Source organism: Heptranchias perlo, chromosome 22 (assembly GCF_035084215.1).
Source record: "Heptranchias perlo isolate sHepPer1 chromosome 22, sHepPer1.hap1, whole genome shotgun sequence".
Taxonomy (NCBI): domain Eukaryota; kingdom Metazoa; phylum Chordata; class Chondrichthyes; order Hexanchiformes; family Hexanchidae; genus Heptranchias; species Heptranchias perlo.
In genome coordinates this window covers 2,687,966-2,715,107 of record NC_090346.1, presented here as the reverse complement: position 1 = coordinate 2,715,107, position 27,142 = coordinate 2,687,966, and the positions used below count along the sequence as shown (strand labels likewise).

General features: G+C 45.1%; 1 protein-coding gene across 2 annotated transcripts; it reads right to left on the bottom strand.

The window, feature by feature from the left end:
- Window positions 1-93: 93 nt before the first annotated feature.
- On the bottom strand, window positions 94-27,119 carry LOC137340831 (uncharacterized). 2 transcript variants are annotated; one of them, XM_068003644.1, is made up of 3 exons: window positions 27,097-27,119; window positions 26,216-26,342; window positions 94-2,803 (listed from the first exon to the last, which is right to left on the bottom strand). In XM_068003644.1, the coding sequence occupies exon 3, from the start codon at window positions 2,318-2,320 to the stop codon at window positions 623-625; it is 1,698 nt and encodes a 565-aa protein (XP_067859745.1). In that variant the 5' UTR covers window positions 2,321-2,803; window positions 26,216-26,342; window positions 27,097-27,119; the 3' UTR covers window positions 94-622. The 2 variants fall into 2 exon arrangements, with proteins under 2 accessions (XP_067859745.1, XP_067859746.1); XM_068003645.1 differs by lacking the exons at window positions 26,216-26,342; window positions 27,097-27,119 and adding an exon at window positions 10,254-10,338.
- Between the last annotated feature and the right edge of the window lie 23 nt (window positions 27,120-27,142).

Sequence of the window (27,142 nt, the reverse complement as noted above, 5' to 3'; positions counted from 1 at the left end):
GACCCTGCTGTGTGCAAATTGGCTGCTATATTACATCAGTGACTGTACTTCATTATGTAAGGAATCTTACGACACCAGGTTATAGTCCAACAGTTTTATTTGAAAATCACAAGCTTTTGGAGATTATCTCCTTCATCAGGTGAGTGAATGAGAGGTTCTCAAATCGCATATCTTATATTAGGCTGGGACACAATCACACCAATCAAAGGTGTCGTTGGTGTTCAGACAGGTTAGCCACGGAGAACAGTACATCCCAGTATACTGAATACACAATGGGTCAGATTACACAGACAGATAGAGACAGACACCCGAAAGGCAGAGAGAGAGAGAGAGAGAGAGAATGTCCAGTTGTATTAAAAACAGATAACTTTTTTTCCTGCTGGTGGGGTTACGTGTAGCGTGACATGAACCCAAGATCCCGGTTGAGGCCGTCCTCATGGGTGCGGAACTTGGCTATCAATTTCTGCTCGACGATTTTGCGTTGTCGTATGTCTCGAAGGCCGCCTTGGAGAACGCTTACCCGAAGATCGGTGGCTGAATGTCCTTGACTGCTTAAGTGTTCCCCGACTGGGAGGGAACCCTCCTGTCTGGCGATTGTTGCGCGGTGTCCGTTCATCCATTGTCACAGTGTCTGCATGGTCTCGCCAATGTACCATGCTCCAGGGCATCCTTTCCTGCAACATATGAGGTAGACAACGTTGGCCAAGTCACAGGTGTATGAACCATGTACCTGGTGGGTGGTGTCCTCTCGTGTGATGGTGGTATCTGTGTCGATGATCTGGCATGTCTTGCAGAGGTTGCCGTGGCAGGGTTGTGTGGTGTCGTGGACGCTGTTCTCCTGAAAGCTGGGTAATTTGCTGCGAACGATGGTCTGTTTGAGGTTGGTTGGCTGTTTGAAGGCGAGTAGTGGAGGCGTGGGGATGGCCTTAGCGAGGTGTTCATCGTCATCGATGACATGTTGAAGGCTGCGGAGAACATGGCGTAGTTTCTCCGCTCCGGGGAAGTACTGGACGACGAAGGGTACTCTGTTGGTTGCATCCCGTGTTTGTCTTCTGAGGAGGTCTATGCGATTCTTCGCTGTGGCCCGTCGGAACTGTCGATCAATGAGTAGAGCGTCATATCCCGTTCTTACTAGGGCGTCTTTCAGCGTCTGTAGGTGTCCATCGCGTTCCTCCTCGTCCGAGTAGATCCTGTGTATTCGCAGGGCCTGTCCATAGGGGATGGCCTCTTTGACGTGGTTGGGGTGGAAGCTGGAAAAGTGGAGCATCGTGAGGTTGTCCGTGGGCTTGCGGTAGAGTGAGGTGCTGAGGTGCCCGTCTTTGATGGAGATTTGTGTGTCCAAGAAAGAAACTGATTCTGAGGAGTAGTCCATGGTGAGTTTGATGGTGGGATGGAACTTGTTGATGTTATCGTGAAGTTTCTTCAGTGATTCTTCGCCGTGGGTCCATGGGAAGAAAATGTCGTCGATGTATCTGGTGTATAGTGTTGGTTGGAGATCCTGTGCAGTGAAGAAGTCGTGCTCGAACTTGTACATGAAAATGTTGGCGTATTGGGGTGCGAATTTGGTCCCCATGGCTGTTCCGTGTGTTTGGGTAAAGAACTGGTTATCGAAGGTGAAGACATTGTGATCCAGGATGAAGCGGATGAGTTGTAGGATGGCGTCTGGAGATTGGCTGTTGTTGGTGTTGAGTATTGATGCTGTCGCAGCGATGCCGTCATCGTGGGGGATACTGGTGTAGAGTGCCGAGACGTCCATCGTGGTGAGAAGTGTTCCTGGTTCAACTGGTCCGTGGGTACTGAGTTTTTGTAGGAAGTCTGTAGTGTCGCGACAGAAGCTGGGGGTTCCCTGTACGATGGGTTTCAGGATGCTCTCGAAGTATCCAGAGAGGTTCTCACACAGGGTTCCGTTGCCTGATACGATAGGACGTCCGGGTGTGTTGGCTTTGTGTATCTTTAGGAGGCAGTAGAAGTCTCCCACGCAGGGAGTACATGGGATGAGAGCACGCAGGATGCTTTGAAGGTATGGATCGAAGGTCTTGATCAGTTTGTTGAGCTGGTGGGTGTGTTCTTTGGTCGGATCTGCGGGTAACCATCTGTAGTGTTCCTGGTTGTCCAGTTGTCGGTATGCTTCTTTGCAATAGTCCGTTCTGTTCTGTATGACGATGGCTCCTCCTTTGTCCGCTGGTTTGATGACGATGTTGCGGTTGGTCTTGAGAGCGTTGATGGCGTTGCGTTGTGCTCGGGTGACATTCTGGACTGTCTTGTGAGTGCGGCTGATGAATCTGGCATTGACGCATCTCCTGACAGCTTGAGCATACATGTCAAGCTTAGGGCAGCGACCCTCCGGAGGAGTCCAGTTTAACTGTACTTCATTGGTTGTAAAGTGTTTTGGGACATCCTGAGGTTGTGAAAGGCGCTATATAAATGCAAGTCTTTCTTTTAATGTACCTATAACCCATTCTCTAATGCTCCTGCCGATTGGTTAACATTGGAGACACCAGGTAATGAATTCTCTAACAGAATTTTTTTTAACAATTGAGTAGAGAAAGAACAGAACTCTCTGGGGATCTGAATTGAAAGACAATGAAATGGGACTGTTGCCATATCCACTTTGTCAGTCTCATGATCTGCCATCAGGTGGTTCCCATGGCTCCTCCTCAGGCCACAACAGGTTTGATCATCTAATTCTCACTTGCAGGTCTGGTTTAATGTTTTTATCTACCGGTAAAGATAGGCAGACCCTTTGTGTGACCTGTCATTTGCTGATCTGATCAAAGGCTTCGGCTCTTGTAGTACACAGTGGCTGGTAAAACAAAGGTTATTGATTGTAAATGTTAACTGTCCACCTTGGTTTCATATGTCTTCAAAGCCCAGTGAAGCTCGATATTGTGTCAATCAATTTTGCTGTTTTGATGAAAGGCTTCAGCCACATTCAGTGCCATCAGCAAAGCAAAGGCTTTGGTCTCGTATTATTAGCTATAAATACGACAGGGCTTATTTCCACTTGAGGGCTAATGTCTGTACTATTGGAACAGAGTACGTTTAAAAAGAACTGCAAAATATATACAAGGCAGCGATGCTCCCATGTTGGACTTCACATATTTGGTTCTCAATGTTTCTTTTATTACTGGGATACAATAGGAGGAGCTGAGATTTCATGCATACACCGTCTATTACAGTACCCAAAAACCCCCACAGGAACATGTCAATATTTTGTCAACATCATGTCATTTAACAAAGTATGCTAATATTTTGTCACATTTTGTTGGTGAACCAGTCTAATCATTCAAGATACTTTCTGAAAAATTTTCATCTGCCGTTTCTTTCAAGGGCAAAGGGCAGTTTGGGTCTCATTCTCCTGGGCCTCCTCTTTACCCTCAATGCTATTAGAAACTCACCCCGTGCTCCCTGGGGGATTTTAACTGCCAGGCCTTATTTAAATTCCGTCAGCCGACTTCCCACCAGTTCTGAGCCCAGAGGCTGCCTGCCAACAGCAGGTAAAAGTCGGAATCAGCTGCTGGGCTGTGCACCGGAGGTCGCACGATCGAGGGAGTAGTGGGTTCGCAGCAGGAGAGGCCTACGCTTTTGTACACTTTGTAAAAATTGCAGTCGGGTCCCGATGATGTCATCTGCACCCGACGTGCATATGTTGAAAATGACCCCCCTGATTTTGGGCCCTTGCTGTCTGCTCAGGAGAGCAGATGAAAATCGGAACCTGTCAGCTCCTGGCGGCCCCAGGGCTGGTAAGTAACTTGGGCGATTTTCAGTGCCCACCTGCTGGAGGGTAGGGTTAACATTGCCTCCATTGTTCTATTGGTTTTAGCTGACTAGGTCCTAAGCTCTGGATGTCCCTCCCTAAACCTCTCCACTTCACTTGAACCTCCTTCCCAAGATCCACAAACAGGACTGCCCCGGGAGACCCATCATTTCAGCCTGTTCTTGCCCCACGGAACTTATTTCCTCCTGTCTTGACTCTATTTTTTCTCCCCTTGTCGAGTCTCTTCCGACCTACATCCCGTGACTCTTCTGACGCCCTCCGCCACTTTAACAGTTCCCAGTTCCCCGGCCCTAACCGTCTCCTTTTCACCATGGACGTTCCAGTCCCTCTACATCTCCATTCCCCACCAGGACGGCCTGCGGGCACTCAGCCTCTTCCTTGAACGGAGGCCCAACCAGTCCCCATCCACCACTGGCTGAACTTGTTCTTACATTGAACAACTTCTCCTTTGACTCCACTTACTTCCCCCAAATAAAAGGTGTCGCTATGGGAACCCGTATGGGTCCCAGCTATGCCAGCCTTTTTGTGGGATATGTGGAACATTCTTTGTTCCAGTCCTGCCCGGGTCCCCTCCCTCACCTCTTTCTCCGGTACATTGATGACTGTATCGGTGCCGTTTCCTGCTCTCGCCCCAAACTGGAAAATTTCATCAGCTTTGCTTCCAATTTCCACCCCTCGCTTTCACATGGTCCATCTCCGACTCTTCCTTCCCTTCCATAACTTCTCTATCTCCATTTCTGGTGATAGATAATTAGTTGACAGCCTATTATAAGCCCACCGACTCCCACAGTTATCTTGATTACACTGCCTCCCACCCCGCTTTCTATAAGGACTCTATTCCCTTCTCCCAGTTTCTCCATCTCCGTCACATCTGTTCTGACGATACCACCTTCCGCACCAGTGCTTCCGATATGTCTTCCTTTTTCCTCAACCGAGGATTCCCCTCCACTGTAGTTGACAGGGCCCTCGACCGTGTCCGTCCTATTTCCCGCATTTCTGCCCTCACCCCTTCCCCTTCCGTCCTAGATTCACGATAGGGTCCCCCTTGTCCTCACCATCTACCCCACCAGCCTCCACATTCAACATATCATCCTCCACCATTTCCGCCACCTCCAGTGCGATCCCACCACCAAACACGTCTTCCCCTCCCCTCCCCTTTCACCATTCTAAAGGGACCGCTCCCTCTGCGATACCCTGGTCCACTCTTCCATCACCCCCAACACCCGCTCTCCTCCCCACGGCACCTTCCCGTGTGAGTGCAGGAGATGCAACACCTGCCCCTTCACCTCCTCCCTTCCCACCGTCCAGGGCCCCAAACACTCCTTCCAGGTGAAACAGTGATTTACTTGTACTTCTTTCAATTTAGTTATACTGTATCCACTGCTCACAATACGGTCTCCTCTACACTGGGGAGACCAAACGCAGATTGGGTGATCGCTTTGCTGAACACCTCCGCTCTGTCCACATGTGTGACCCTGACCTGCCGATCACTTGCCGTTTTAATTCTCCGTCCCACTCCCACTCTGACCTCTGCCTCTTACACTGTTCTAATAAAGCTCAACATAAGCTCGAGGAACAGCACCTCATCTTTCGATTGGGCACTTTACAACCTTCCAGACTCAATACTGATTTCAATAACTTCAGATTATAACCACTGCTCCCATTGTTTTGGGTCAGTTAGTGCTGGTAATGGTTCTGCTGCTGCCATTTACAGCTACTCCTGACCAATCTTTTGTTTCTTTACTTGTTCCATTACCACTTGCCTTGCCTGGCACCATCAACCATTTTGTCATTTAATCACTCCTGCCCTCTACCCTATCACAGACCTTCCCTTTTATTTTTTTCCTCCCCTCTCCTCCCCCTCTTTTCTCTGGCTCTGTGCTTACTCTAAAACTTTAACTCTTTTAACATCTTCCAGTTCTGATGAAAGGTCTTCGACCTGAAACGTTAACTCTGTTTCTTTCTCCACAGATGCTGCCTGATTTGCTGAATATTTCCAACATTTTCTGTTTTTATTTCAGATTTCCAGCATCCACAGTATTTTGCTTTCGATATGCTGTCATGAGTATTTTGTTCCTGAATGTGTCACTATAAATTGGATGGGTTTACCCCCTTGAGGTGGCAAGGCAAATAGAGGAAATCCTTTGCCTGGAGGATCATAAGCACAAGTCGCAATCTATCACTCTGTGGCACAAGTAATTAATGCTGGAGCTCCGACGTCAGTGCAGTTCATATCATTATGAACCTTTTCTCCTTCAGAGTTTCTTTCCTTTTCTCCCGGAGGACAGGACTCACGCTGGGCTCCCATTGCATAGGTGCTGGTGGCCTCTATCTCAACCTAGTGGCCATTATTCACGGATGAACTAAGATAGTTAGTATTCATGGGGTGTTTAAACATAGGGGCATTGGAATCTAACCAGATCCTGTCTCTCCCAACATTTGGATCTACATGGACTTTTCAGCGGTGGTCACTGGATCGCAATTAGAATTGGCAACATTGTTTTATTTTCCCATCACTGGACCAGGGACAATGATTCAAATAGTGCTACATTGCTTTGGCTGGGATCAGATTGCTTGGTACAGACTGAGGAATTGAACACAGGACTTTCCTAGACTGTGTGTAGTTCAGGGTTGATAAGGTAAATCAGGGATAAATGTTTCCACTGGTCGGCGAATTGGCAGCCAGAGATTCATCATCATCAAAAGAGTGAAGAGTTAGAGCTTAGGGGTTTTTTTGTACATGAATTGTTAGGGCATGGAATCCCGACCAGAAACAGTGGTGAAAGTATAACAATTTTTAAAAAGGGAGTGGATAAAGAAAAATGTGAAAGGTTATGAGGAACTGGAGCCACTTGGCTAGCTTCTTAGGAGCACTGCCACAGATACAATGGGCCAAATGGCCTCCCTCTGTGCCATACAATCCTAGATTCTACAGCACCAGGCAGTTCTTTTATCTAGAGTCATTATGGCACCCAATACATCTTATGTAAAAAAAGTTAATCTCATTGATTTTCGCCATTCCTTCAATACCATCCCCTCGTTGCAGGTCACCAATAAGGACAACAGGTGCATTATTATTAGTTCAATTCATCATTTGAAATTACAATAGCTGAAACGTTGGTGAAAAATTAAAAATCTTTGCAAGTGGAAGATGCCAACTGTTCCCACAGAGTTGGAATGGGTTCAGGGTGGATGTAATGTGTTTAGATTGAAATGCCTTGCGCTCCAAAGATAGTTCAGCCACACAAGTGTGCAGACTACAACCTAACCGAAGCTTTTAAAAGATAAACTTGCATTTATATAGCACATTTCATGACCTCAGGACATCCCAAATCACTTTACAGCCAATGAAGTACCTTTGAAGTGTAGTCACTGTTGTAATGTAGGAAACGTGACAGCCAATTTGTTCACAGCAAGGTCCCACAAACAGCAATGAAATAATTAATGAGATAATCTGTTTTTGAGTTTCGTTCAAGGATAAATGTTGGCCAACACACTGGGAGAACTCCCCTGCACTTCTTCAAATAGTGCCATGGGATCTTTATCACCCTCCTGAGAGGGCAACATTGAAAGTCTCTTCTGAAAGACAGCACCTCTGACAGTGCAGCACTCCTTCAATACTGTACTGAAGTGCCAGCCAAGATTATATGCACAAGTCTCTAGTGCAGGATTTGAACTTTCATACTCAGAGGCAAGCGTGCTACCACTGAGCTACAGCTAACAGCTTTTATTGGATCTGTGCACATACTGAGACCCATACTTACAAAAAGAGTAAATCAAAACTGTGTTATCCATTGATGTGAGTACATGTGATACATGTATCAGTAAATGTTATTTTAAAGTTATATTTTGTTTGTATTTTTCCCTACTGCTGTAAATATGTATTAATCAAATGACATTTTTGTTGATTATATCTTCTCCAAAGTATGGTTAGCTGGGATAAGACCAGAGGAGTGGAGTCAAATTATGAACCAGGATAAAAGCTAAATTAAGTTTCCCAAACTGCAGCAAGTTGGGAAAGTTTTGCATTCTTTTGAATGTCTGCTTCTATTTGTTTTATCCTTGGTGGTCTTGAGAGAGGTTCCCAGTCCCTGGTGGTCCATTGCCATGGTATGTGCCTGTTTTTGCTGGTGGTCCACTGGTGTGCATACTTCAGTGCTGCCTGGCAGTATTACCAAGCTTACCCAGACCAAGAGGATCAGTATTTCATCCCTAGTGATACAGTGGCGAGTGTCTCGTCTGGTGGATTAACGCGACAGGATGCATTTATGTTTCAGGCTAGGTCTAGAAAGGCTCTGCTTCTGATACAAAGTCAATATTTCATTGCACAAACACTCCCAAACAATCAGTTCTATGTTCAGTGTAAAACTAGAACAAGGTTACCAGGATTTGGATGTGTCCCTGAGATTATTTATGACAGATTTATATTGGTATATTTGCATACTACAACAATTCAGCTTTACTTCAAAAACAATGCAGCCTAAAAATCGCAAAAAACGGGCACTGATGGGTCTAAAATGGCGTGTGCCGTGTGTGCACTCAGCCTACGCCAGCAGTGCGCCACATGCTATATTGATTAGAACGCTCTGAGGTGGTCCAGGGTGCCCACCTGAACGTCATTAGACTCATTTCCTACACAATGGTTCACGACCGACCGCTGCAATCAGTATTCTCAGCCGCGCAGTAGCCTTTAAAGGGAAAATATTTTACTTGCCTGAATGCAGGAGTGCTCCTCCCAGCTCCACAGTGCAACTGCAGGCTGCTGCCAGCCACCATTCCTCCCCATACCCGACTGCCTCCCCTCCACCACCCCCGCCACCCCTTCCCAGACTTACCTGCTGCCCTCGGTATCCCAGCCGGCCGATCTCACTCACCCCCACAACTGGCGAGTTGTCTCCAAGGACATGACTGGAGCCCACCACCCGCTGGTACTGCACTAATGAGGCCAACAGACCAATTTCTTGCGGTCCTGCCACCGGCCCCATGAGACGAATGCAGCCTGCACTGCCCCTGGAGCGGCCCCATTCGGGCGTGCTCCAAATTCTAGGTCTATAACTTTCATTTGTCTACAAAGCAATTAATATCATCATGCTTTAAAGTGGTAGTGTAATCCTGGTAAAATGTCAGGGATATCGTTCCACCAGGTGGTTGTAACCAAGGGATGTACAATGACGTGGATGGTGACCTGACATCATCTTGTTACTGAATTTGTTTGCGCCAAAAAAGTGTCTTTGAAAATTAAAACAGCCTCTTTACCACCTTACAGTAATCTAACATTAGAATTTTCAGGACTCGGAAAAGGCCACAGAGGTGATTTTCATGTTCCCAGTGCTCCGTTTGCACATAAAAATTATGCGACTGATGGAAGTATTGAATTACCGGTGATTTTTGGGTGGCCTGAGCACCTGCCTGAAACAGGGGGCAGACTCACACACTATATAAATATGCAAATCAGGCTCAAATATATAAATATGCAAATCAGGCTCAAATATATAAATATGCAAATCAGGCTCAAATGACACAAATAGGACCCCCAAAGCCATTTCTGTCTCAGCCTACCTCATGCCTGTCAGTTCCTGCTTCTGCCCACCAACCATGAACAACACAAGTCAGGAGACAGCCATTTCCTGCAAAATTGATAGGATTCTCAGCTGCAGTAATTTTTGGAGTTTGGGGAGACATTGTTATGGCAGTTGCTTATCGGTTTTGCATCTCAAAAGCATTCAAATTTAACGTCGTTGCTGTTGTAAGTTCTGCAAACATTCTCTGCTTTTCTAAAGTGCTGTTTCTTTTCATTCCTGATGCTAATACACCTCCCCTTTAAGGCCAGCCCAATTTCCACCCCCAGATCGGTAGCTGCCTATTAGGGAGGGTCTTTCGCACTAGCAGCTCATCGACCACAATATAATGAGGACCCAGGACCAAAATCAATCCTTCAGACAGCCGTCACATACGCCCTTGTTCACTGCCCGTCCGATTTACACACCACACAAAAATCTCACCGCATTAGGCCGAACAAGTCCATCCTTTTTCAAAAATCAACTCTACTTACCTGCCTTCTCACCAGATCCTTCAATCCTTTCCCTCTGCAGAAATATAACAACACTCTGTGCTGCTTATTGGGGTCGATTTTCACTGCCTTTGCCTGGTATTAAGGGGACAGTCGCCTTCCCGCCAAGTTAACACCAGCGATGCAGCCGGCTCCATTTTGAAAGGGGCCTACCACCGGGCGTCCAAAGAGCCTGCCTGTTTCAGGCGATAGACCCCTTTTAAAATGGAAATTGAGGTTCTATGACGTAAATAGGACTTTGATTGGCATTTTTGGTCTGAACTGGTTGTAGCGTGCGCTGTGCAGGCTCCAATCAATTCCACGGATGATGGAACGGAAGAAACCTGCCAAAGGTAAGTGTTGAATTATACTTGTAGGCCCCAGAGGAGCAGCAGTGCAACCCCCCTCCTCCCACACACAACTTACGCTGCCGGTGGTAGCCCTGACCCGAACATGAAGCCTCAATCTGGTGAGCTGCATCGAGACGCCTGTCTGTGCCCCACAGCTCTCCTGCCAAATTTAAATGAGGCCGTGGCCTCAACATCACAGGGGCTTCTTTACGCCGGAACAGGCAGCTGGCCAGCCTTAACCAATGGAAATAAAAATGGGGAGAGATGTAAAACGTGCTGCCGATACGCTATCACCTGTTTTACACCATCGCACGAAGTCAAAACGACCCTGTTTTGACCCGTGTGTCAGTTTGTCACAGTAAAAAGCAGCTTTTTTCACTAGGATCGGAGGCTGTTAACCAATCAGATCAATAAGAGGGCAGGATTGGAGGCTGTCAGAACCAATCAGATTAGCTGTTTATTTAAATTGGGTTAACACCTCTATTCAAATAGCAGACAGAGGAATGCTTTACGGTTGTATTAAGCATTCATCATTAACATTAATTGCTAACCTTATGTGTTTAAGGTTTTAAAAACAGAAAATATCAATGTTTAAAATAGAAAAAGACAGGTTAATGATTGACCTCAATTCTGATATTTTATTGCAATGATACTGACTCATCCTTATCCTTTCTGAAGCTACGTAAAAAAATTGTTTATTTAAAATAGTTAAACCAGCAAACCATCAATCCAAGCTACCTCCCACCTACCTCTGGTTTGCTATGGGATATGGGACAGGGACAGATGCGGTAGAGAGCTACATTGCCTTGTGGGATTATTATAGATGTATATTGTGAAAGGTTTCAGTTTACAACTGGGATTAGATTCCTAATAAAATCCTTACAATCACTTTTATTTTTATATTTAACTTATTTGTAATCTTTCCAGGATAAATTACTTTTCATTTGAAATGCAGCATTACACTAAGCTCCAAAATGCCAGAAAATACACCAAATAAAGTGCCAAAAAAGAAACAACAACAACAACTTGCATTTGTCCTTGAATGTCCCAAGGCGCTTCACAGGAGCGATTATCAAACAAAATTTGACACGGAGTCACATAAGGAGATATTAGGTCAGGTGACCAAAAGATTGGTCAAAGAGGTAGATTTTAAGGAGTGTCTTAAAGGAAGAGAGGAAAAGAGGCGGAGAGGTTTCGGGAGGGAATTCCAGAGCTTAGAGCCATGCCGACTGAAGTCACGGCCACCAGTAGTGGAGCGATTAAAATCAGAGATGCGCAAGAGGCAAGAATTTAAGAAACGCAGAGACCTTGGAGGTTTAAAACCATAAGAACATAAGAAATAGGAGCAGGAGTAGGCCATATGGGCCCCAAACCCTGCTCCACCATTCAATCAGATCATGGCTGATCTTCTACCTCAACTCCACTTTCCTGCCCAATCCCCGTATCCCTTGATTCCCTTAGTGTCCAAAAATCTATCGACCTCAGTCTTGAATACGCTCAACGACTGAGCATCCACAGCCCTCTGTGGTAGAGAATTCCAAAGATTCACAACCCTCTGAATGAAGAAATTTTTCCTCATCTCAGTCCTAAATGGCCGACCTCTTATCTACAGACTATGCCCCCTAGTTCTAGACTCTCCAGCCAGGGGAAACAGCCTCTCAGCATCTACCCTGTCAAGCCCTCTAAGAATTTTATACATTTCAATGAGATCACCTCTCATTCTTCTAAACTCCAGAAAATATAGGCCCATTCTACTCAATCTCTCCTCATAGGACAACCCTCTCTTCCCAGGAATCAATCTAGTGAACCTTCGTTGCACTGCCTCTAAGGCAAGTATATTCTTCCTTAGATAAGGAGACCAAAACTCTACATAGTACTCCAGGTGTAGTCTCACCAAAGCCTTGTACAATTGCGGCAAGACTTCCTTACTCTTATACTCCAACCCCCTTGCAATAAAGGCTAATAAAGGTTATAGGGCTGGAAGAGGTTACAGAGATAGGGAGGGACGAGGCCATGGAGGGATTTGAAAACAAGGATGAGAATCTTAAAACTGAGGCGTTCCTGGACCGTGAGCCAATGTAGGTCAGCGAGCACAGGGGTGATGGGTGAACGGGACTTATCTGCGGGGTGCGTTTCCCCAGAACCTCCCTTAGAAAATAAAACTCAGGCCGTCAGTACTCACATCCCTCTTGAATAATTCCTAAATCTACTACTGCCGCAAACTGTGGTCCATCCCCCCTCTCAAGTAGTTGTAAAAGATCTCACGATACTTTTCGAAGAAGAGCAGGACGAGCTCGCCCAGCATCCTGGCCAATATTTATCCTCAACCAGTATCACTAAAACAGATGATCTGGTCATTATCTCATTGTTATTTGTTGGACCTTGCTGTGTACGAATTGGCCACCTATGTTTCCTACATTACAACAGTGACCAAACTTCAGAAAGTACTTCACGGGCTATAAAGCTCTTTGGCATGTCCCGAGGTCGTGAAAGGTGTGATAGAAGTGCACGCTCTTTCTTTACCCAAAACCATTCCATCTCCTGAGCAAAGATTCTGTATATTTTCTCACTGACCCCATAGGCTGGATCCTCCTCCACTTTTCTGCCCGAAATCACCAGTTGGTAACACGCATCCCAATAACAGTGGGGCTAAAAGGGGTAAATCATGAGGACAGGATGCATAGATTAGACTTGTATTCCCTTGAGTATAGATTAAGGGGTGATCGCATTGAGGTGTTTAAGATGATGAAAGGATTTGATAGGGTAGATAGAGAGAAACTATTTCCTCTGGTGGGCGGAGTCCAGAACAAGGGGGAATAACCTTAAAATTAGAGCTAGGCCGTTCAGGGGAAATGTCAGGAAGTACTTCTTCACACAAAGGGAAGTGGAAATCTGGAACTCTCTCCCCCAAAAAGCTATTGAGGCTGGGGGTCAATTGAAAATTTCAAAACTGAGATTAATAGATTTTTGTAGGCAAGGATATTAAGGATTATGGAACCAAGGCGGGTAAATAGAGTTAAGATACAGACCCTGCACGATCTAATTGAATGGCAGAACAAACTCGAGGGGCTGAATGGCCTGATCCTGTTCCTATGTGCTGAAAGCAGCAATGTCAGCATCCCAACCTCAGAAAATCAGCCCCATAATATTTTACACAACCGTGAAAACTGCTCTTGTACTTTTGTTTCGTATAATTAATGTGTGCTTTTAACTCTGATATCTTTAAACAGTTTAAGTATGTCTCTGTAGTCCTCAGAAGATCAGTAGATGGAATTCTTTTGTAAGCTGTTCACTTTTCTTTAGAATAGATTCCTGTCTTTGGAGAAACACAAAGTGTGTGAGTGCGATTGGAGGGGAGAGAGTGGCCAGCCTGCCAGCTGCAGTCTGCACAAAGAGAAAGACAACCTTTGACCCACATGCAAAACTCCAGAAAATGTTACATTCTCTTCTTTTTCTAGCTGCTTAAACAAAAGTCCACTTTTGTTAACTTTGACAGTTGGTGACTAGTTAACACAAGTCTCTTTTGAAGTTACATGCCTCGGTGCCTTCCCATTTATTTATTCTTGGGAATCTCTGGCTTACTGCCTTAAATGTCTATGCATGAGTGCAGAAAATGCAATTAGTTATGGCCAACTGCAACCTTAAGTAGGAGAAATCTCTTTAGATCCATGCAAAGATGGATTTATATTAGAACTGTGGTTTGAATACTGAAGTGTGTGGGATCGGATTTTGCCTTAACATAAAACTGGTATCTTTTGCCAGGCTAACCTTCTTGTGCAGAAAGCTTTGAAACCTCACAGATTTGTCCTTTCTGTTATATTACAACTGAAAATAATAAAAATGTGATACAGCTAAGCCCTAAACATTAGTGCACTGCTTAAAAATGTAAGGTTTTGAAAGGACTGATTTGCATATAATATGCCAGATATAAAAGACAGGACTGACAGATCTGATCTTATATCTGTAACTAAAGGTTATTTTATTTTCCAGCTCTAAGCAATTTGGCACCAGAGAGAATTATGCCAAAATAATCTCCCTTCATTGGTCTCCTATCTTTCCATTTAAATCTACCACCAATCTCCTATAGGTCCGTCAGAGACTGATTAGTTACACAGAGACCAAACCTGCTGCATACACGTGTTGTCCCAACTACATGTTCACAGAAGAACCATCATTACTGATTCTTTTTTCTTGCCTTTAAGGATTTCCTACTAAAATTGTTGAAAAATTTGCCGACCCTGTTTGAAGGAATATTCCTATACGATGCTGAAATCAGCCAATGGAAAACAAGGCCTCAGATCTGCAGCGGCCCAGGAATGCCTCAATCTCGTGTAACTGTGTGCTTCCATCATGATGCTTGAGTAATGACAAAAACACGCAGATACACAGAACTGGCTCAGCACATTTAGCGGGCTGGGAAAGACAACAGTTACTCACATGGCAGATTGCAAGACCGGGGCTAAAAGGGTTAAATTATGAGGCCAGGTTGCATAGACTAGGCTTGTATTCCCTTGGGTATAGAAGATTAAGGGTGATCTAATTGAGGTATTTAAGATGATTAAAGGAGTAGAAGGGATAGATAGAGTGAAACTATTGCCTCCAGAAAAAGGGGACAAAACCTTAAAATTAGAGCTCGGCCGTTCAGGGGTGATGTCAGGAAGCACTTCTTCACACAAAGGGTGGTGGAATTCTGGAACACTCTCTCTCAAAAAGCTGTTGAGAATGGGGGTCAATGGAAAATTTTAAAACTGAGATTGATAGATTTTTGTTCGGCAAGGGTATTAAAGGTTACGGAATCAAGGTAGGTAGATGGAGTTAAGATGCAGATATGCCATGATCTAATTGAATGGCAGAACAGGCTCGAGGGGCTGAATGACCTCCTCCTGTTTCTATGTTCCTACGAAAAAGTGAACCTCCATTAACTTTGCTGTATAGAGGTTGGGGCGTTTATTTTTGAGTGCTGTTGACAGTTTGAGAAATGTTTATCTGTCACCAACGGCATCTCCTCAAGGGACAAACAACTTAAGACAAATTGAAGATTGGCTCAGTTGGTGAATGCACTGTCCCGTGTGGAGCCAGGTCAAAGGTTTGATTCCCATTGGGTTAGCTAGTGTAAGGAAAGAAAGATTTGCATTTATATAGCGCCTTTCATGATCTCAAGATTTCCCAAAGCACTTTATAGCCAATTAAGTACTTTGGAAATGTAGTCACTGTTGTAATGTAGGAAACACAGCAGCCAATTTGTGCACAGCAAAGTCCCACAAACAGCAACTTGATAATGACCAGATAATTTGTTTTAGGTGTTGGCTGAGGGATAAATATTGGCCAGGACACCGGGGAGAACTCCCCTGCTCTTCTTTGATTAGTGCCATGGGATCTTTTACATCCACCTGAGCAGGCAGACAGAGCCTCTCAGGGTTTAACATCTCATCTGAAAGTCCGCACCTCCAACAGGGCAGCACTCCCACAATACTGCGCTGGAGTATCAGCCTAGATTACGTGCGAAATTTTCTGGAGTGGGAATTAAACCGATGACCTTATGACTCAGGAGGTGAGAGTGCGACCACTGAGCAAAGGCTGGCACTGTAGTAAAGGCACTTCAGTTGACCTCTGCAACCCTGGGCAAGCATGAGTCAAATCGTACTCCTGATCATTATGAAGTGACCTTTGCTGGAAAGTGCACGTCTGGACATCGTATGAAAACAGGATTAAACTCAGTTCTCAGTTAAGGTGGCCTATGTGGTCAAATAACATGCTGACACACACTGTCTATGTTAGCACATTTCTAAAAAATGGCCACTTGGGCAAGGTAGTGAAGAGTTTCTAGTGGAATCATACCCCAGGGCCTTCAGGAGAGGTTGAAAGAAAGGAGCAAACTGGGGGGTGAATACAAAAACGAGGCTATTACAGACTGATATCTGGCCAAGTAATCAAAAAGGCTATTGGAATGTTGGCCTTTATCTCAAGGGGGAGGAAGTTATGCTTCAGCTGTAGCTGTAGAGCTTTAGTCAGAACCTACCTGGAGTACTGCGTTCAGTCTTGGGCACCACACCTTAGGAAGGATATATTGGCCTTGGAGGGGGTGAAGTGTAGATTCACCAGAATGATACCGGGGCTTAGAGGGTTAAATTATGAAGACAGGTTACATAAACTCTGTTTGTATTCCCTTGAATATAAAAGATTGAGGGGTGATCTGATTGAGGTTTTTTTTCGTTCATGGGATGTGGGCGTCGCTGGCGAGGCCGGCATTTATTGCCCATCCCTAATTGCCCTCGAGAAGGTGGTGGTGAGCCGCCTTCTTGAACTGCTGCAGTCCGTGTGGTGATGGTTCTCCCACAGTGCTGTTAGGAAGGGAGTTCCAGGATTTTGACCCAGCGACGATGAAGGAACGGCGATATATTTCCAAGTCGGGATGGTGTGTGACTTGGAGGGGAACGTGCAGGTGGTGTTGTTCCCATGTGCCTGCTGCCCTTGTCCTTCTAGGTGGTAGAGGTCACGGGTTTGGGAGGTGCTGTCGAAGAAGCCTTGGTGAGTTGCTGCAGTGCATCCTGTGGATGGTACACACTGCAGCCACTGTGCACCGGTGGTGAAGGGAATGAATGTTTAAGGTGGTGGATGGGGTGCCAATCAAGCGGGCTGCTTTGTCCTGGATGGTGTTGAGCTTCTTGCGTGTTGTTGGAGCTGCACTCATCCAGGCAAGTGGAGAGTATTCCATCACACTCCTGACTTGTGTCTTGTAGATGGTGGAAAGGCTTTGTGGAGTCAGGAGGTGAGTCACTCGCCGCAGAATACCCAGCCTCTGACCTACTCTTGTAGCCACAGTATTTATATGGCTGGTCCAGTTAAGTTTCTGGTCAATGGTGACCCCCAGGATGTTGATTGTGGGGGATTCGGCGATGGTAATGCCTTTGAATGTCAAGGGGAGGTGGTTAGGTGTTTAAAATGTTAAAAGGATTTGATAGGGTAGACAAAGAGATACTATTTCCTCTGGTGGGAAAATCAAGAACGAGGGGACGTAATCTTAAAATTAGAGCTCGGCCATTTAGGATGGAGATCAGGAAACACCTCTTCATGCAAATCTGAAATTTTCTGCCCCAAAAGGCTGTGGATGCTGGGACAATTGGAGCTTTCAAGACTGAGATCAATAGATTTTTGTGAGGTAAGGGTATCAAGGTAATATGGAGCTAAGGCGGGCAAATGGAGTTGAGGTACAGCTCAGCCATGATTTAATAGAATGGCAGAGCAGGCACTGAATGGCCCACTCCTGTTCCTAAATGTACAGTCTATATGAAGACTCAGGCCCTTGCAGGCTGTCTGTGATTTTTTGTGTTGTGGGCTGTAGAACATGTATTTTCTGTATGCCACCTCAAAATCATCGATAAGATTGTAAACAAGAATTGGCTAATATAGATTGAATTGTCTCTTGTCAGTCTGTCCAATGGTAGGAGAACATTAGTGACATGGCATCACTAGATTTTAAAACTGACGGTCTTTTGTAGCCTGAATTTTGTTGTAATTATTCATTCATACAATGCTGCGATAAACTATTTACTTAGGCATCACGCAGATGAGGAATGCACTAATAATTGCGGGGGGGGGGTGGTGGGTGAGGGGGTGCGACATTGCAGGGTGGAACATTCTTACCCTCTCTCCAGAAAAAGGCCTAGCAACTCCCCTAAAACTAACACTTCATAAATGGAGGGCCAATGTGTTTTGTATCTCTGAGAACTCAAGTTCCTTTGACTGTAAGAATTCACTTGTCTTGCCAGCATATTTGCATGCATGAGTTCTTTTCATTTCATACAAATATGCTCTATTGTTGAGAGTAGGAATTCTTAAATATTGCCTGAATATTATAGGGATTAGCTAATATCCAGGACTGGCTTCAATTCTGCTACTAATTTAATGGATCTGTAAACAGTTTGCACAGTGCCATTTGTTCAAGCAAAGCAGACACCCCACCACAGTCAACTGTAAAATCAAAGTTCTGGTTAATGAAATCACAATAGAGACTGAGTTCAATTCAGACAGGATGATCCAATCGGCATGTGATCTCACAAGATTTATGTTTGTTACATAGGAACATCGCAACAGGATTAGGCCATTCAGCCCCTCGAGCCTGTTCCACCTTTCAATTAGATCATGGCGGGTCTGTATCTTAACTCCATTTACCCGCCTTGGTTCCATAACCTTTAATCCCCTTACCCATCAAAAATCTATCAATCTCAGTTTTTAAATTTTCAATTGAGCCCCAGCCTCAACAGATTTTTGGGGAGAGAGTTCCAGATTCCCACTCCCCTTTGTGTGAAGAAGTGCTTCCTGACATCACCCCTGAACGGCCTAGCTGTAATTTTAAGGTTCTGCCCCCTTGTTCTGGACTCTCCCACAGAGGAAATAATTTCTCTCTATCGACCCTATCAACTCCTTTAATCATCTTAAGCACCTCAATTAGATCACCCCTTAATCTCCTATACTCAAGGGAATACAAGACTAGTTTATGCAACATGTCCTCGTAATTTAACCCTTTTAGCCCCAGTATCATTCTGGTGAAATGATCAGTTCATGGCCTGCCATGCCATTTGTTTTTGTCTAGTCACTTTCTCCCTTAGGCAACTCCTGAATGCATTAACTTGCTGATGGGATATTGTTCCATGGGTACTGGTTGGCCCCCACTACCTTGCCCAAATGGCCATTACTCAGCTGTGAGTCTTGACTCTTGAGTGTTGGCAAGCTTTTCACCATGGGAGGATCAAAGCAAAGCAGAATCCTGTCCTCAATCAATGAGCACGACCACCTGGGGTCACTGGATTGCAATCAGGTGCAGGAAGCTTGGTAGATTCTCAGCTCCCCAAAGCAGGAGGACAAAGTTGGCTAAGACCAATTGTAATTCCTCTCCTGCCTCCTCAGCTGAGGACAGGCCATGAACCAAAGCCTGCTTGTACCTTACGGGCATCACACTATCATCTGTGTAAAATTTTCTAACTTGTTTTTGGCCTTATTTGCATTTTTTCCCCATTTGTCTCTCTGAGCCATGCTTTGTTTCCCAGACTGCTTCTAGGCTCTATTAATGCCACCCTGTGAGCTGGCAGTTCAGAGATGCACAAGACTGGCCTGAGATGACTACTCCCCTGATTTTCCCTCTCTCTGTGAAGAGAAGCAGCTGGCCTTCACTCATTGTCTCGACCTGATGGTTTGATTGAGGCAGCAACTCACTGTGCAGCAAGTCATTGTCACAAATCTGAGCTTTCTGCCCCTACTTGTTTGTGCTCCCAAACAATACACCACTTCCCCCACCCTGCATCAAAACACTGCATACATAGAATTACATCGAATCGACAGCACAGAAACAGGCCATTCAGCCCAACTGGTCTATGCCAGCATTTATGCTCCACACAAGTCTCCTCCCACCTTACTTCATCTAACCCTATCAGCATTCCTTTCTCTTCCTTTCTCCCACATGTGCTTATCTAGCTTCCCCTTAAATGCATCTATGCTAGTCACCCCAACTACATACATTGCACTTTTAATTTGTGCCCTATTTAAACTGCCCCTTTTTGTGTGCGTGAAATTATACAAATGTAAGTTTTTGTATGAATTTTATAGTCTTCAAGGTAGTGCATTGGGAAATGGAGCACTTTCCTACTCTGGGGACCAGTGTCAGCATCAAGCGATCCCATTTTCAGGTATAATACTGTAAAGTGCAGTGTAAACTTCCCTCTGTTCTACCTCAATGTGGCCTCAGCTTCAACCTCAGAAGACACTCTCTATGTGCTAGTGTGACCCACATGATGTTTCCCACATCGGTGATATTGTGGCCTCTTTTTGTAAGGTTGTCAATTTACTTCTCATTTTGTGTTGTGACTCCTCGCCTGCACAGAAGTGGGTTGGGATTACCAAACTCATCTCATTTGGCCAACAAATAGAGGAGATTCTGACCTTGCCAGTCTAGCCTGGATTTAAACTCAGTTTCTGAGGTGAAAGGTCCGTGAGCTAATCCACTGCACCTTCTAGCACCTGTAAGTATTAAAAGTTTACACATAACCCCATAATAAAACCATAAGACCATAAGGGATAGGAGCAGGAGTAGGCCATTCAGCCCCTCGAGCCTGCTCCGCCATTTAGTGAGATCATGGCTGATCTGATTTTTACCTCAACACTGTGATTTTCATAATTCTTTCTTGAGTATTTTTAATTTTTCAATTTAAAAATAAAATGATAATTTGCTACACGACATGTAGCTGGAAAGAAATTAACTCAAATGTCTGTTCACTATTTTGTACAATTTCCTGTTAGCTGTTTCCTGTCATTGCACAAAGAATCATGGGTAGTGTGTACTCATTTGCAACAAGCCGTTGTTTATCCTGTACATTCTGAAGATGTTATGAGGTCATATCTGGTGGGGTGTTTTTGACTCGTTTATGTTTTTTAATACAACATAAAAGTGGTTTAGATTCACAACATTATATCCTCGCCAGTGGAAAGATGTATGTGTGAACTGAGTTTTCAATTATCAGCCCACTGTCTGCAATATGATTTTCTTCCCCACACAAAGTGACAGAATTGTTGCTGCAGACAGGGATACAAAAATGCAAGGTTATCTCTGATATCAAGGAAGCCTTTTACCCTGAATTACAATTGGAACAAATTATTTTGCTATGTTTCTACTTCACTTTAGTGACAGGTGTTAGCTGTAGCTCAGTGGTAACACTCTTACCTTTGAGTTAAACACAATGGATTCAAATCCCACTCCAGAGACTTACACACAAAATCTAGGCTAACGTTCCAGTGATGTCTTCTGGATGAGATGTTAAACTGTCTGCCCTCTCAGGTGGACATAAAACACACCTCAACACTTTTGGAAGAAGAGCAGGGGAGTTCTCATTGGTGTCCTACCAAATATTTATCCCTCAACCAACATCACTAAAAACAGATTATCTGGTCATCATCACATTGCTGTGAGCAAATTGGCTGCTGCGTTTCCTACATTACAACAGTGACTACACTTTAAAAGTACTTCATTGGCTGTAAAGTGCTTTGAGACATCCAGAGGTTGTGAAAGGTGTTATATAAATGCAAATCTTTCTTTCTTTATCAAATATCTGCACATTCAAAACAAATGGGATTCTTCTTGCATCTGTAAACAGGGCTATCCTTGCTCCCCTGTGATTATCAGTGTGCTGCGATGCAAAAAGCTTATTTGGATCAGGATAACAGTTTAATCGACTGACACGCGGTGAATGGCACATCCTGCCTTGTGTGACAGGAAGTGCACCCACACCAAAGTGCACACTCCCACAGTTGGACTGTCAGTTTATTTAGAGTACTTGCAGGAGGTTCAAGCACTTTTCTCTCACTTGTGGGAGTGCGTTAGTTTTGTTCAATGATGTATAGAAATGCAACCAAGCGATCCCTTGGGACAGAGAAATCAAACTGATCAAACACCAATTTTTGGGGGAATGTAGATGATGCATATTAATTGGTCCACAGTATTCTCATAGGGCATTTCTCAGCAGCAGTTTAGAACCATAGAGTCGTAGAATCATACAGAACAGGAGGAGGCCATTCAGCCCATCGTGCCTGTGCCAGTTCTCTGAAAGACCTACCAATTAGTCCCACTCCTCTGCTCTTTCCCCATAGCCCTGCAAATTTTTCCTTTTTAAGTAGATATCCAATTCCCTTTTGAAACTTACTATTCAATCTGCTTTCACCCTCCTTTCAGACAATGCATTGCAGATCAGAACAACTTGCCGAGTAAAAAAAACTCTCCTCATCTCCCGTCTAGCTATTTTGCCAATTATTTTAAATCTGTGTCCTCTGGTTACCGACCCTCCCACCAGCAGAAACAGTTTCTCCCTAATTACTCTATCAAAACCCCTCATAATTTTGAACACCTCATTAAATCTCCCTTTAACCTTCTCTGCTCTAAGAAGAACAATCTCAGCTTCCCTTGTCTCTCTAGATAACTGAAACCCCTCATCACTCTAGTACTTTCATTTATAGAGCCTCCTATCACATCAAAACATCTCAACCAATTACAGGAAATGAATTGCTTTTGAAATGCAGTGACTTGAGTAGACATTTGCCTTCACTAGACCTACTGTTCCGCTGTCTTGGCAGGTAGAGATCAGCTAGAGCTTCCTTCGAAAGCACCACATTATCAATGATTTCTAGCCTGCAAACTGCAACCCTCAGACATAAAAACATGGCTGTAAAATTCCCCGGGGGTTCTCCCAGTTTTCCTGCCACAACTTCAGTGGGAGACCAGTGGAACCCATCAAGAAAAACCTGTCATTTTGAACTGTTTCGACTGTTTCTCTGGGGGCTTCACAGGTCTCCCCCTGGAATTACGGAGAAGAATGAGGGATCCCTCATGGAATTTCAGGGCCCATCTTTTTATCAAGGACCCAGGAAAGTTGTGGACTACAAGTCTGCCATCTTCTAAATGATACAACTTTTATGTTCGTAATATGATCTTTTAATGCTCAACCAACACCACTAAAAACAGATTATCTGGTCATTTCACATTGCTGTTTGTGGGAGCTTGCTGTGCGCATATTGGCTGGTGTGTTTCCTACATCACAATGGTGACTACACTTCAAAAGTACTTCATTGGCTGTAAAGCGTTTTGGGACGTCCTGCGGTCGTGAAAGGTGCTATATAAATGGATTTTCTTTCTTTTTCCTTTTAAACATGCTGGGGCCAATAATGCATGGCTGTTCCAGTGGACCCCCACAAATGGCTTGGCAGAAGTCTGCTTATCAGCCATAGCATCCACCAGGACCCGGATATGCCAGGTCACAAGCCATGGGGCAAAGTGTCCAGGATAGCCATGTGGGGGCTGAGCCTCCACTTGCCCCTACAAGGCTGTTGATGTAAGTGGTGGTTGGGGCTGAGGGCAGGGACTCCCCCTTCAGTCGGGAGCTGACGTTGGGTCAGTGAAAGCATGTTTGGTCTCACCAGACATACCTCGCCAACAGGGCAGATTGGGAGTTGGGGTGGGCAGGTGGGGTACAAATGTGGAAAGGGACCTGTCCTCCGAAAATGAGGGATGCAAAATCGTCTTTTTCAAATATTATACAGGAGGCCGCTGGGAGGCAGAGTCGTCCCCTTTCTGGAGTGGAGGAACCTGGCGCCCCCTTGCCCAGCAAGCTTCAGCTGGTGATTCTGAACTCTTCGGGGGGGCGATGCCCCCAAACTGCCAAAATCCAACTACTCATGCCCCCTCCCATGGCACTACAAAGTTTAGTGGGGTCTGTGGTGGAGGCTGTGAGTGGGCACATCCCAGCATTTACACCAGAATGAGTCCCACCTGTGGATTTTCAGGGTCCTTGAACTTTAGATCAAAAACTGGTATTAAAAGCTGCCATGACAGATACGTTCTCACCTCTTTACATTCCTCAGTGGGATGGCAATGTCCGTTTAAAATATTGCAAGCTCTAAATTTTAATGTTGTTTTCCTGTTTAATTTTCTCCCTTCGTCTCCTGAAGTTGCTGACTCTGCAGAAACAGGATCCATCCCAATTTGCAGGCCTCACAAAGTGGAAACCCCATTCCAATGCTGGTGATGCACTGGAAATAGTGAGCAAATTCCGGGCCAGTATACCTCGTCGGTGGTAGGCTGGTCTGATATCAGTTACATCAGTTACCTGTTACATTCAGCTTCTCTTTTGAATTATGCCGTCAAACTGTTAGAATAACAGGAATGCAAAGATCTTGTTGGGGACTGGAGGGGATTAATTCCATGTGATATCTGCTGACTGAACTGCCAGAAAAGGCAGCAAGTGTAGCTTTTACACTTCCAACTGTACAACGGATCTTCAAATACTAATCAGAATTACCAGTGAATTTTAGTGGCATCATTTTCCCTCAACCTCTATTTCAATAATTTTCTAATATTGGGTATATACCTTGGACTTTCCAGTCTTCACATGGTTTGAATTTCTTCATGCTGACTGTGCCAACTCAATGATTGGGATTTGGTGTTAGCGTCTGAGGTTTCAGTAATAAAAGCATCAAGTGGTACTGGACACTTCCTAAGCATTTTTCTGAAGAGCTCTCGCTATCTTTAAGTCAATTTTTGTCAATGCTGAAATGTTACCTGTTTGTGACTACAACCATGGAGATCTGATTTCCTTGTTATTTGCTGAATGAAATCCACTAAGCTGTTTTAAAGTCCCTTTGATAGATTATACATTCAAAAAAGATGGTTTTGTTATTTCAGACTTGTTCTCCGTCCCTCTGCAGTGCTGCATTTCCGAAAAAGGTAAGGTCAGTTTCTCACCACGGTGGGGCGAGGGTTGAGATTTCTGTGCACTATTTTAACAAGGTCATGAACACATTTGAATTAATCAGTTAATGATTTTAACAGAGGAATTTGACCTAAATGTGAAGGGCACAGCAGGCTATAATTATTCAGGACACATAATCTGGAACATACTGCAGAGCCTTTCCAGACCTGTCCAGGCTTCGAAAACGTGACCTTTAAGACCCCAACGGTCCTCTCGATGACCACTCTTGTAGAGGCATGTACCTCTCTGTAATGCTCCCCTACTGTTATTCTGGGCATTCTTGGTTGGGTCATTATCCATGGGAGCCGGGACTAGACCGAAGTGGTCAAGAAGAGCCAAATTTCGAAGGATGAAGGCATTGTGACAACTTCCAGCATATCTCGCATTGATGCATAAGATATGATTTTAACATGGTGGCAGGAACTCAGCAGGTAGGTAATTGGTCACGTGGGAAAGCAGGAAATAATTTTTGCGCTCTGCTTTGAGTGATCGCAACTGGATTGAAGGCCATTAATTTTACTTCCAGTTTCATGTCTCCAAGCTGCGCAGTGGGCGTACTGTGCACCCGCATGATGTGCTGTGAACTGGAGTCTTTAAAGGGCCAGTGCAAAAATTGATTTTGAAGGAGAAAGGAGGTGCAATGAAAACGCAGCATCATTTATGCCAAGGCAGCATCCTGGTTCAGCGACGCTTCCCTTGAGTTGTAACTGGCTGTTGTGAGAAGCAGGAGGGAGGTCCTGTACCCACCTGACAGGCGGAACTGACCTGCTTCTGCCACTAAGAAGGCTTGGCCAGAGTTGGATTAGGAGCTGGGCAGGTCATAGGTTCAATGCAGGAAGCAGTTTAATGACCTAACCAGGTCAGGAAAAGTGAGTATATTTGCTGATTCACCTACATCCTGAGAAAAGAACTGCCCCCCACCCACCCCCCCACTCTGTGTTGCCAAGCCTACTCCACCACATCACTTAAATTTCATCAACTTACCTTGACTTTCTGTGCACTTCCTCACCTCCCCATTTGTGAACCCACCATTGCCACTCACCCCAATCCTGATGCAATGTGATGAATCTGTCGGATAGTCACCCTCTGATGGATCTGTTTCATTGTCAGCCTCACCCAAAGCAATGCATCACGTTCAGTCACTAACATGTCTGTTCTTTCTCCCCTTGTAGGAGAAGAGAGCACAAAATGCAAAGGAGAGGAATAGAACTGGAGCCAGGCCGCTACAAATAGTCCCGTTGGCATGCAGAGGAGGAGGCGATGGATATCAGTTGGGCGGTTACATGCCTGGCTGTCAGAGGTGGAGAGACTGGCAACCCACAGATGGCTGCAGATATCTGCGTCCACCTGCCAACTCAATCTGAGCCTGCGTAGGCACTGCTCCTCAGAGAGGTCCAGGCCTCTGCCTGTAGACCCTCTCACGTGTCTCCTGTGCCCTTGCCCCTCCGCTGATCCCCTCCTCTGCTCTTCTCCAGGTCCTTGTTGTGCATCTCTGTCTTGTGCACCTGCAGATCCCAGGTGCCGTGCCTGCCATGGATGGTGATGTGCCTCCTCCTGAGCTGTAGTGTGGAATAGATCCATTGTGCCCACCCCATCCTGATCTTGTCAGTTTGAGGGGCTCCAAAATGTAGGTAACTTTATCTGAACACAAGAATTCTCAGTCTCAAGAAAGAAATTTCAGTCTAAACACAAAGAACTACCACCCAAAGATTTGTTTGCGAGAACTGAGTGCCCAACTGCAATACCTCACCTTTCAGTGAGATGTGGTCAATCACTGCTTTAAAGGTCCAAATGAGCTTCGGCTGCAACTTGCCTCCGTTTAGATGACACGTTTCAGAAACCACGGGAGACTCGTTCAGTAGAAGTTAAATTCAATTCTGTTGCAGAATCCACAAAAAGTTAAATCACCTTAAGTCTTTCAAGTACCTAAATTAGCCCTTCAAATATCGGCCCACCGCCCTCAAGTGCCGGTGGGACTTCCAGGTGACGGTTGCGTGCGTGCATCCTAACGCGCCTGCGTTAAACCCGGAAATGGGCGTGTTGGAGCCGGAATGCGGTCCCGCTCCAAAAATCTACTATTTTTACTGCCCACCTGCCCCAAACCCACCCGTTTTTGGGGGTTAAAATTACCCCCATAGAATCCTTGCACAATCCTTGTTGTGCATAATGTGTACATTGAGGAAACGGGAGCCCTTCTTGTTGAGGTAGTTCAGAGGATGTTCTGTAGGATCCCATAAAGCAACACGGGTGTCATTGATTGCACCCTGGACCTTGGGGAAGCCAGCAACCTTCTAAAAATGGATAGCCCGATCTCACTGTTGCCTCGCTGTGATGCCAAAGGTGATGAACTGCCCAGCTCTCCTGGAAAGGGCATCAGTGACCTGATGAATGCACGCCCATACTGCAGTCTGTCTAATATTGCACAGATTGCCCGTGGCCACCTGAAATGACCTTGTTCCATAAAAGCTGAGCATGGTGATCAACTTCATAGCCACAGAGAGAGCACTGCAGGAAGATGGGTCCTCCTACAGTAGATGACAGGGCTGCCCCATTACCTCTTTAGTTAAGCACACTCTTCTTATGCAAACAGTAAGGTCCTCATATGATCTATGCTGCCTCCAAAACATTTACCTGAGGAAGGAGGAAGTCTCCGAAAGCTTGTGAATTTAAAATAAAA

Bases quoted from the DNA above. Each gene is read 5' to 3' on its own strand.
- LOC137340831 (XM_068003644.1), bottom strand. From the start codon at position 2,320: ATGTATGCTCAAGCTGTCAGGAGATGCGTCAATGCCAGATTCATCAGC.